Here is a 12,075-nt window from a genome sequence, read left to right on the forward strand (position 1 = left end):
AGTATTTTCCCAGACACATAACTGTTCCTATTCTGAATTGAAGAAAATCACCGGTGGAATACCTGGCAGAGAAGTGAAATCAATATAGTAGCTACATACCTTCTTGTTCTTCACTTCACATTTGCAAATCACCTGGCCCACATTATCACTGCCTAGTGTTACAAGGATGATCAGTTAGGCACAGAGAGATTCTGTTTTTACTGCCAGGTATTTTTATTGGCTTAGTTAGCAAACTTCATTAATTCTCCTCTGTGAACAGTTAAAGAAGAGAAAAAGTAATACCCAAGAAAAGGAATCTATGCTGGCATGGCATTCTTCTTGATCCTGATGTAGTATCCACGTTTCTGACATGGGGTTATCCACTTCTGCGATGGCTGGTCTCCACAGAGTTGTTGCGGCCTGTACTCCTAAAATCCTTCATTCTTATTCTTTTCCTTATCAGATCAATCTATGATGTTTCAAATTTGTTGGTTCAAGGTCTGTGTCTGATTTGTGTCAGCTTATTATTGGAAGTGGCCCAATAATTATGGCTCTCCCTTCAACCTTGTGCCTTAGGTGATTTCTCTTGTTCTGTCCTACTTGGACTGGTTCAAACCAGCCTAATCATATCAGCCAGACATTGGGCCCAGACGACCAGATAGCAGGCTGTTCCTTTTGCAAACCTACTTTACACAATAGATAGCTTCCAATCTAAGAATGATCTCAGGTTTAGCAGATTATTAGCAGAAGTTCCTTGTGTCCACGTTCAACTGTTCTGATTAAGTTATCCCAGACCATGAATCAGGTCGCCAAACAGTTCACAAGATGGTGACTGCAAGAACAATCTCACAAAATGGCCACCTCCATTCCTGCAACCACGTGGCAAGAACAAAGAGTCTTGCTTGGTCTACTTTCACTGATTTGCTTGGTCTTGCCTCATTCTTATTCACTGATTTGAAGATTGCAGTTCTTCCTGACCAAAAGTTAGGATTAAAAACCACAAGGGAGTCCACAATCAGTAATAGTATCCATTGGCTTTGGAGTCTAAAGTAAAAGTGTGGAACTTAATCAGTTAAGTGGCCTAACTACCTGCTCTTCCTAATACCTTCTAATAGCTCTTCCCAGTAGACTATGAGGCCTGCAGCCATTGAAAAGAATCAAGATGAAGTCTGGAAGAGTCTGTTTAATTTACTGAGCTACCCCTTGCTTATGAATAAGAAACTTTTATTGAAGCATCCCTAGAAGATAACAACATACATTACAGATTTCTGCCCTTTTTCTACTAGTAATGTATGTGTGATCTATATGACTTACAAGCATGTAAGAAAAGGTATCATATATATTCGTACTTGGATCATCAGGAACTGATTAGGAATAGTCAACATAGCTGTGTGCATGGTAGACCATGTCTAACCAAACTTAGAGAATTTTTCGAGGGAGTTACCAAGAAAGGTAGTGGATGCTGCCTACATGACCCTTGACAAGGTCCTACATGGGAGCATGCTCAAGAAGGTTCAGTCATGTGGCATTCAAGAGCAGGTAGTAAACTGGATTAGACGTTGGCTTTGTGGGAGAAGCCAGAGAGTGGTAGTAAATGGTTGGCTCTCTGACCGGAGGCCTGTGACTGGTGGTGTGCCGCAGGAATCAGTGCTGGGTCCATTGTTATTTGTCATTCATGTCAGTGAACTGGATGATAATATGGTAAACTGGATCAGCAAATTTGCAAACAACACCAAGATTGGGGGTGGGGGGAGGTGTCTAGTGGACAGCGAGGAAGTCTGTCAAAGCTTGCAGTGGGATCTGGACTATTTGGAAAAATTTCTGATGGAATTTAATGCAGACAAGTGTGAGGTGTTGCCCTTTGGGAGAACAAACCAGGGTGAGGTTTACACAGAGAGCGGTAGAGCACTGAGGTAGATGAGAGGGATCCTGGGAATACAGATCCATAATTTGTTGAAAGTGTTGTCACAGGTTGATAGGGTCATACAGAAAGCTTTTGGCACTTTGACCTTCATAAATCAAAGTATTGAGTACAGGAATTGGGATGTTATGCTGAAGTTGTGTAAGAAGTCAGTAAGGCCTAATTTGGAGTATTGTGTGTAGTTATGATCAACAACCACAGAAAAAAATGTTAATAAGGTTGAAAGAGTGCAGAGAAGATTTATAAGGATCTTACCAGCACTTGAGGACATGAGATACAGAGGAATGTTGGGGAGGGTAAGTAGAACTAGAGGTTGTGGGTTAAGGGTGAAAGGTGAATTATTTAAGGAGACATGATGGGGAGATTCTGCACTCAAAGTGGTGAGAGTGTGGAATGAGCTGCCAGCAAAAGTGATGGGTGCAGGTTCAATTTCAACATTTAAGAGAAATTTGGATAGGTACATGGATGTGAGGGGTATGGAGGGCTATGGTCCGGGTGCAGGTCGATGGGACTAAGCAGCTTAATAGTTCAGCATGGACTATATGGGCCAAAGGGCCTGTTTCTATGCTGTGGTGTTCTGTGACTCTTTTAAAAAAAGTTTGTATATTTTTATTTTATTTTATCTTTCTGCTTGCCAAATATCCCATGCAAATCACATAGGTCTCTGCATATATTGTTGATGTCCACGTCTCTGTATTAGACACAAGAAAATGAAGATGCTGTAACCTATAGCAGGAAAAATAAACAACCTACTGGAGGAAATCAGCAGTATGTGGAGGGAAAATAATTCAACATTTTGAGTTGAAACATTGCATCAGGATTTTTGCAAGTGGTCTATGTCAGACTGATTTACATTATTTCTAACCATATGTAACAAGAACCAGTTTTGATAATCCAGATTGATTTCAAGAACATGAGATGAAGAGTCTTTGAAAGTGAGTCCATAGGTTCTGCTGATGAGGACTGGCTCATTGACTTAGAGTCTCCTCCACCTGAAGTCAATAATCAGCTCCTTGGTCTTACTGACATTGAGTGACATCACTCAGCCAGATTTTCAATCTCCCTCTTATATGCTGATTCATCACCACCTTTGATTTGGCTAATGGCAGTGGTGTCATCAGCAAACTTAAATGTGGCACTGGAGCTTTGCTTATTCTCAAGTAGAGAAAGGAACTGAGCACACAGCCTTGTGGTGCAACTGTGCTGAAGGAGATTGTGGAGGAAATCTTTTTGCCAATCCAACTGACTGTGCAATAGAGGATCTGGTTGCGTATGGAGGACAGAGGTGTTGAGGCCAAAGTCTTGAAGGTTGTTGATTAGTTTTGAGGGGATAATGGTATTGAATGCTGAGCTGTCATCGATGAAGCTCCTGATGTAAGCATTTTCACTATCCAGATGTTCCAGGGTTGAGTGAAAAGCCAAATAAATGGCATCTGCTGTGGACCTGTTATGACGGTAGACAAATTGGAGCAGATCCAAGTCATTTCTCAGGCAGGAGTTGATGTGTTTCATCACCAACCTTTCAAAGCACTTCATCACAGTGGATGTACGTGCTGCTAGACAATAGTCATTGAGGAAGGTAACCATGTTCTTCTTAGACACGTATAACTGAAGCCTGCTTGTAGCAGGTGCTGACTGCTGAAGTAAGAGGTTAAAGATTTTGGAAAACAGCCAGTTGATTAGCACAGCTCTTTAGAATTCAGCCAGGTGTTTTTCATGGGTTTACCATCCTGAAGGAATCTTTCACATTGGCCTCAGAGACTGAAATCACAGGGTTGTTGGGTGCTGTAGGAGTTCATAAAGGTTCATCCATGTTTTGACAGTGAAAGCAAACATAGAATGCATGGAACTCATCTGAGAGCAAAGCCTTGTTATCACCTATGTTGCTTAGTTTTGCTTTGTAGGTGGTAATAGCATTCAAATCCTGCCCTAGCTGCTGAGCGTCCTTCATTGATTCAAGTTTGGTCCAGATTTGCCAGTTGGTATGTCAGATGGCTTTCCGGAGATCATACCTGGACCTCTTGTATCCTACTTGGTCACCAGACCTGAATGCCACTGATCTGGCCCTCAGCAGCTGGTGGATCTCATGGTTCATTCAGGGCTTCTGGTTGGGAAAGACTGAACAATTTTGTATCTCATTATGTGCATCTCATTAGTTGTGCCTCTAGGCCAGCAACATAAGAAGGCTGTGATGATTTTTTTCCATTGGGCCTGTTGAATACAAAGGAAAAATTTGATGGGGGAAGTTTAACTGCATGTAGAGAATAACAGACCAGATTTTTAAAAAATGATTGCAAGTTGGGCAACACACACAAAATGTTGGAGGAACTCAGCAAGTCACACAGCATCTATAGAGAGGAATTAACAATTGATGTTTCAGACCAAGGCCTTTCATCAGACCTGGAATGAGAGTGCCAGTCTACTGATAAGTCTTCTGCATAGATGCTGCCTGACTTGCTGAATTCCTTCAGCATTTTGTGTGTGTTGCTCAAGATTTTCAACATCTACAGAATCTCTTGTATTTATGACTACAAGGTGGTACAGTTTTGCAAAAGGGAGAAAATGAAGCTTTTTATGTTGCTACCATGAGCTGGTTCTAAAATAATATCTCTCTAAAATGTTTTTTTTAAATCTCATTTGGAACTTACAAACTATAACAACTTAAACATCTGACAGTCACAGTACATTTTTATAGTGAAGAATATATCCAGCTCTTCGATTATGAAATGAGTTTGATATTGATTAAATTAAGTACATTGCCATATCAAGTAGTGAAAATTGCAGTTAATATTAATAGTACACTTCGAACGCAAACCCTAAAAGTTTTTTTTGTCTCGATTAAATTAATATTTAACAGATGATTGATTTCCTTCCTTATTTCCTTCTGTTGCTTTCCATTTATTTCCCTTGCTTGTTTTTGCTCTTCTCCATTTGGTCCCTCCTTTCCATCGTCTCCTCTCATTTGATTCTACCTATCACCTACCAACCACTGGCCCACTCCTCCCTCATATTGCTCCTGATGCAGGGTCTCAACCCAAAATATTGACATAAACCTGGTGCCTCCACAGATGTTGCTCAGGCTGTTAAGTTCTTCCAGTGTTCCAAATTGTACTTAAATATATTATTTAAGTATGTTAAATACCAGAAGGGCAGGAAGCATTGGTAATACAGATGAGAATAGGTATTCACTATGCTTAATGGTTGTTGGCATAGCTATAAAAAGGTGATCAATAACAATAGGGGAAAGTAGTTGGATGTCAGAACCTGGCATCCAGTTGAGGGGGGCCCACTTACTTGCTTCCTCATCTGAGCTAGTTCCATACCAATTCAAAGTACATTACCATTTCTAGTAGGGAAATACAAGACAATCTTTTCTCTGTATCGTTGTACAACTGACAATAATAACAAATACCAATACCAACATTGCTGGCAAAATAAGTAAGCTCTGTAGCTATTTGGATATTATGAGTTCAGATAAAGCTCAAATTTTATGTGCACAATTTTATCATGTCCTAAGCCAACTACTCTATTGGTGAATTCAGTCGCACTTGAAAAACTCTTGAATGTCTAAACTGTTGCAGAATAAGTAGATTGTGGCTCATTTTTTTCTCTTTTACTTTTGTATTGTCAGGCCTGGGCAAGTATTACAATCTTACTATTTGGATTTGGTATTGGAATTGGTTTATTGTTGTCATATGTTTAAAGTTCAAAGCACATCATCGAAGTTTCTACACTGTGTGCAACCTTGAAATTTGTTGTCTTACAGGCAGCTACAAAACAGAAACCCAATAGAATCCTTTTTAAAAAAAACTACACAACAAAGACCATCAAACACCCAGTGTGTAGAAAAAAGAACAAATTGTGCAAATGATAAAAAGTAAACAAAATACACTCAGAACATGAACCACAGAGTCCATGAAAGTGAGTCCACAGCCACAAAGCTAGCTCATCACTACAGCCAGTCCAGGAGTTCGTTGGTTGCAGGCCACAGCTGCAGAGTCAGTTCAGCACAGAGGCGAGTAAGTATCATGAAGCAGCAAGCTGAATACTGCCCTGTCCCTTGCCTCCAGCCCTGGCACCCCAACCTTTTCAATCTGGCCCGGGCCTTTGCACTTCAGTGTGGCCCCACATCCACTTCAGCAATGGCCAAACTTCGGCTAGTTCCTTGCTCTCATATTTGTCCCTGCCACTTTGATCTGGCCTCAAGTACCAAGATAACAGTGAAAAGTTTATCGTGCAGACTCTTTGTTCAGTTCAAATTATTACACAGCGCATTGAATTAGAAAAAGTTAAAATAATAACATGCAGAATAAAGCATAAACGCTACTGAAAAAGTAAACAATAAAGTGCAAGATCATACTGGGGTGGATTGTGAGGCCAAGAGTATACCTTATTGTACAAGAGATCCATTCAAGAGTCTGATAACAGTGGGATAGAAGCTATCCTTGAGCTTGGTGATGTGTGCTTTTTCAGGGTATTGTAGCTACTGCCCAATGGAAGGGGGAAGAAGAACGAATGTCTGGAGTGGGTGGGGTCTTTTAACTTTGCAAAACATGACAGAGATAAATAAGAACATAAGAAATAGAAGCAGAAGTAGGCCAACTGGCCCATCGAGCCTGCCCTGCCATTCAATAAGATCTTGGCTGATCTGGCCAAGGTCTCATCTCCACCTACTTGCCACTTCCCCATAACCCTTAATTCCCCTACTATGCAAAAATCTATCTTGTCTTAAATATGTTTACTGAGGTAGCCTCTACCACTTCATTGGGCAGAGAATTCCACAGATTCTCCACTCTCTGGGAAAAGCAGTTCCTCATCTCCGTCCTAAATCTACTCCCCTGAATCTTGATGCTATCTCTCCTAGTTCTAGTCTCACCTACCAGTGGAAACAACTTTTCCTGCCTCTATCTGATCTATCTCTTTCATAATTTTATTTGTTTCTACAAGATTTCCTCACATTCTTCTGAATTCCAGCAAGTACAGTCCCAGGTGATTCAATCTCTCCGCATGGTCTAACCCCCTTATCTCTGCAATCAACCTGGTGAACCTCCTCTGCACCTCCTTCAAAGCCAGTACTGTATATCCTTCTTCAAGTGAAGAGACCAGTACTCCGGGTGCAGTCTCACCAGTACCCTTTTCAGTTGCAGCATAACCTCCCTGCTCTAGTAATGATGGCCAACATTCCGTTTGCTTCCTTGAGAGCCTGCTGTACCTGCGAACCAACCTTTTATGATTCATACAAAGCACTCCCAAGTCCCTGTTCACAGCAGCATGCTGCAATCTTTTACCATTTAAATAATAATCTGATCTTTCATTTTTCCTTCCAAAGTGGATGACCTCAACATTGTACTCCATCTGCCATATACTTGCTCACTCACTTAACCTATCTATATCTCTCTGCAGACTCTCCGAATTTTCTGCGCAGTTTGCTTTTCCACTCAATTTAGTATCATCAGCAAACTTAGATATACTACACTGGGCCTCCTCTTCCAGATTGTTCAAATAAACTTATTCTGAATTTACTGTCACTTAATTGCCAGATTAAATCATCCACTCACACAGTATCAGAGATGTTCCCTGTTTTCCACCCATTCCCCTCCCTGGTTTCTAGAAGTAATTTGTTTTCTCTCTTTCTCAATTCTGAGAAAGGGTGCTGGAACTGAAGTGTAACTGTTTCTTTTTCTACATTTGCAATCAGACATGCTGACTGTTTCCAGTCTTTTCTGTTTTTAAGGTAGAATGTGAGTGTGCCAACTCCAGAGTTAGTTGCTGAGATGTATGGTTTGCACTCTCAAAAACACATCATTGTTTTTGAAATTGAAAACAAATACTGTGCCAGAAATGCAAATTATGCCCTAAAATATTAATTTTTAAAGAGGAAGAGAAGGGTTCTCTGCAGAAGTGTTATGTATTGAGGTATATTGTGGCCCTTGTAGGTTGCTGTCGAGCTTCCTTGTATGTTACGTGCTGAACATAATGTGAGAGGATGTTCTGGGTAGAAGACTTACAACTAAAATAAACATTGGCACATTGTTCCTCACTCCTCTGTCTCTCATGTGTGTTATTCATGGCTACCTGGTTTCCCCGGACCACAACCATAACAAGAAGAGTCTTTCCACTAAGTTTTTCACAAGTAGTGTTTCTACTTTCACCTCAACAATGATAAATGAGCAGTGAGCCTTTTTTTTCCAAAACACAAGGATAGAAATGTGTCACGTGCTACTGTTAACATTTTGATTAAGAAAGTTTTATCTTTAAGAGTTCACAGACATCATACAGTTTTATAGTGTTATGGATTTTGTAAAGTACAAAATATGCACAGCACCTGAAAAAATACAAATAAAAAGCACATCAGAGTGCACTTTAGCTAGTATAACTACTGCTTCACAGCTCCAGCACCCTGGGTTCAATAATGACTTCCCTTATTGTATGTGCACGGTTTCCATTATCTCCCTGTGGCTGCATGGATTTTCGCTAGTGCTTTGGTTTTTCTTCCACATCCAAACTGTGGGTTATTAGGTAAACTGACCACTAAATTTTCCCCAAGATACAGGTGATGGGTAGAATCAGGAGAAAAATTATGGGCATACAGGAAACATAAAATGGGATTGATGTAAGATTAATGTGAATGGGTATTTGGTTGGCATACAATCCGTGGCTAATGTTTCCATGCTTTATGGCTCCTTGAAAATTGTAGGTATGTACTTGATGATGCTAAACTGCAAATGTAACCTTAAGTGTTTCCTTTTATAGACATTCTCAGTGAAGGCACTGACAATATTTTCAACTAAATGTCGAAAGATGGCTCTTGAGATATTTGAACAGACCATGCCAGTGGGACGACAGTGGAGGGTAAATTATCGATCAGGTAATTCAATCTCTCAAAAAAATTTAAAACATCCAAGAATCATGAACAAAGAGGATGAGCTTAGAGCATGGATCAGTACTTGGAGCTATGATATTGTGGCCATTACAGAGACTTGGATGGCTGAGGGGCAGGAATGGCTACTTAGAGTGCCAGGCTTTAGATGTTTCAGAAACGACAGGGAGGGAGGCAAAAGAGATGGGGACCTGGCACTGCTGATCAGAGATAGTGTCATGGCTGCAGAAAAGGGGTAAGTCATAGAGGGATTGTCTATTGAGTCTCTGTGAGTGGAAGTTAGGAACAGGAAGGAGTCAATAACTCTACTGGGTGTTTTTTTTATAGACCACCCAACAGTAACAGGGACATCGAGGAGCATATAGGGAGACAGATTCCGGGAAGATGCAATAATAACAGGGTTGTCACGGTGGGAGATTTTATTTTTCCCAATATTGATGGAATCTCCCTAGAGCAAGGGGTTTAGATGGGGTGGAGTTTGTTAGGTGTGTTCAGGAAGGTTTCCTGACACAATATGTAGATAAGCCTACAAGAGGAGAGGCTGTACTTGATCTGGTATTGGGAAATGAACCTGGTCAGGTGTCAGGTCTCTCAGTGGGAGAGCATTTTGGAGATAGTGACCACAATTCTATCTCCTTTACCATAGCATTGGAGAAGGATAGGAACAGACAAGTTAGGAAAGTGTTCAGTTGGAGTAAGGGGAAGATGTCAGGCAGGAACTTGGAAGCATAAATTGGGAACAAATGTTCTCAGGGAAATGTATGGCAGAAATGTGGCAAATGTTCAGCATAGGTATGTTCCAATGAGACAGGGAAAGGATGGCAGGGTACAGGAACCATGGAGTACAAAGGCTGTTAAAATCTAGTCAAGAAGAAAAGAAAAGCTTACGAAAGGTTCAAAAAACCAGGTAATAATACAGATCTAGAAGATTATAAGGCTAGCAGGAAGGAGCTTAAGAATGAAACTGGGAGAGCCAGAAGGGGCCATGGCAACATTCACAATGCTTCTGGCCTGAAACATCGACCAATCTTTTCCATGGATGCTGCCCGACCTGCTGAGTTCCTCCAGCGTGTTGTGAGTGTTGCTTTGACCCCAGCATCTGCAGATTATTTTGTGTTCAGAAGGGGCCATGAGAAGGCCTTGACGAGCAGGATTAAGGAAAACCCCAAGGCATTCTACAAGTATGTGAAGAGCAAGAGGATAAGATGTGAGAGATTATGACCAATCAAGTGTGACAGTGGAAAAGTGTGTATGGAACCGAAGGTATTTAATAAATACTTTGCTTCAGTATTCACTATGGAAAAGGACCTTGGCGATTGTAGGGATGACTTACAGTGGACTGAAACCTTGAGCATATAGATTAAGAAAGAGGATGTGCTGGAGCTTTTGGAAAGCATCAAGTTGGATAAGTCACCGCGACCAGATGAGATCTACCCCAGGCTACTGTGGGAGGCAAGGGAGGAGATTACTGAGCTTCTGGCAATGATCTTTGCATCATCAGTGGGAACAGGAGAGGTCCGGAAGATTGGAGGGTTGCAGATATTGTTCCCCTATTCATGAAAGGGAGTGGAGATAGTTCAGGAAATTGTAGACCAATGAGTCTTACTTTAGTGGTTGGTAAGTTGATGGAGAAGATCCTGAGAGGCAGGATTTATGAATATTTGGAGAAGCTTAATATGATTAGGAATAGTCAGCATGGCTTTGTCAAAGGTAGGTCGTGCCTTTTTCGCCTGATTGAATTTTTTGAAGATGTGACTAAACACATTGATGAAGGTGGCACAGTAGACGTAGTGTATATGGATTTCGGCAAGGCATTTGATAAAGTACCCCATGCAAGGCTTATTGAGAAAGTAAGGAGGTATGGAATCGAAGGGGACATTGCTTTGTGGATACAGAACTGGTTTTCCCACAGAGGGCAAAGAGTGGTTGTAGACGGGTTATATTCTGCATGGAGGTCGGTGACCAGTGTTGTGCCTCAGGGATCTGTTCTGGGACCCCTTCTCTTTGTTATTTTTATAAATAACCTGGATGAGGAAGTGGAGTGGTGGGTTAGTAAATTTGCTGATGACACAAAGCTTGGGGGTGTTGTAGATAGTGTGGAGGGCTGTCAGAGGTTACAGCGAGACATTGATAGGATGCAAAACTGGGCTAAGTGGCAGATGGGGGTTCAACCCAGATAAGTGTGAAATGGTTCATTTTGGTAGGTCAAATATGATGGCAGGATGTAGTATTAATGATAAGACTCTTGGCAGTGTGGAAGATCAGAGGGATCTTGAGGTCCATGTCCATAGGACACTCAAAGCTGCTGCACAGGTTGACTGTGTGGTTAAGAAGGCATACGGTGTATTGGCCTTCATCAACTGAGGGATTGAGTTCAAGAGCCGAGAGGTAATGTTACAGCTGTATAGGACTCTGGTCAGACCCCACTTGGAGTACTGTGCTCAGTTCTGGTCACCTGACTACAGGAAGGATGTAGAAGCTATAGAAAGGGTGTAGAGGAGATTTACAAGTATGTTGCCTGGATTGGGGAGCATGCCTTACAAGAATAGGTTGAGTGAACTTGGCCTTTTCTCCTTGGAGCAACGGAGGATGAGAGGTGACCTGACAGAGATGTTAAGATGATGAGAGGCATTGATCGTGCAGATAGTCAAGAGGCTTTTTCCCAGGGCTGAAATGGCTAACAGGAGAAGGCACAGTTTTAAGATGCTTGGAAGTAGGTACAGAGGGGTAGTTTTTTTATGCAGAGAGTAGTGAGTGTATGGATTGGGCTGTCAGCAACTGTGGTGGAGGCGGATGCAATAGGGTCTTTTAAGAGGCTCTTGGATAGGTACATGGAGCTTAGAAAAATAGAAGGCTATGGGTAACCCTAGGTAATTTCTAAAGTAATTATATGTTCGGCACAGCATTGTGGGCTGAAGGGCCTGTATTGTGCTGTTTATTTTCTATGTTTCTATGTTATACTGTAGTTATAATTTATTCAGTAGCATTTTTATTTCTGGCCATCTAACATAGACAAGCCATACCGTCATAGAAAGGCACTAACTTTTGGTCCATTTAGTAGAAAGGTTGTTAATTAACCTTTTGTGTTTCATGTACCAGCATTTTACATAGTCTTGTATATTTTTACCTTTATGTATACCAACAGCATCTCATGCAGACCATGTCATCCTGATTAATTTCCTTAAATTTGTTCACATTTTTAATTTGGCTACTATTAAAGCTAATTTCTCCTTATTTTACTCTCTCAAGTAGCCTTGGAAACTTTTGGCTTTCAAGTAGTGCTATAAAGGTACCG

General features: G+C 41.2%; 1 protein-coding gene across 9 annotated transcripts in view; it reads left to right on the forward strand.

Annotated features, from left to right (window-relative positions):
* The window catches only part of ccdc142 (coiled-coil domain containing 142), a 125,796-nt gene that overhangs the window by 90,980 nt on the left and 22,741 nt on the right, over positions 1-12,075 (forward strand). For 8 of the 9 annotated variants that reach the window (XM_063047017.1, XM_063047021.1, XM_063047022.1 and 5 more), the window contains one exon: positions 8,654-8,768. In XM_063047017.1, coding sequence (XP_062903087.1) covers positions 8,654-8,768 — 115 coding nt within the window. Of the gene's footprint in view, positions 1-5,666; positions 5,920-8,653; positions 8,769-12,075 lie in introns of all 9 variants that reach the window. The other variant, XR_010017767.1, reaches the window with a different exon arrangement.

The sequence above is a fragment of the Mobula hypostoma genome, chromosome 4 (assembly GCF_963921235.1).
Source record: "Mobula hypostoma chromosome 4, sMobHyp1.1, whole genome shotgun sequence".
Classification (NCBI taxonomy): domain Eukaryota; kingdom Metazoa; phylum Chordata; class Chondrichthyes; order Myliobatiformes; family Myliobatidae; genus Mobula; species Mobula hypostoma.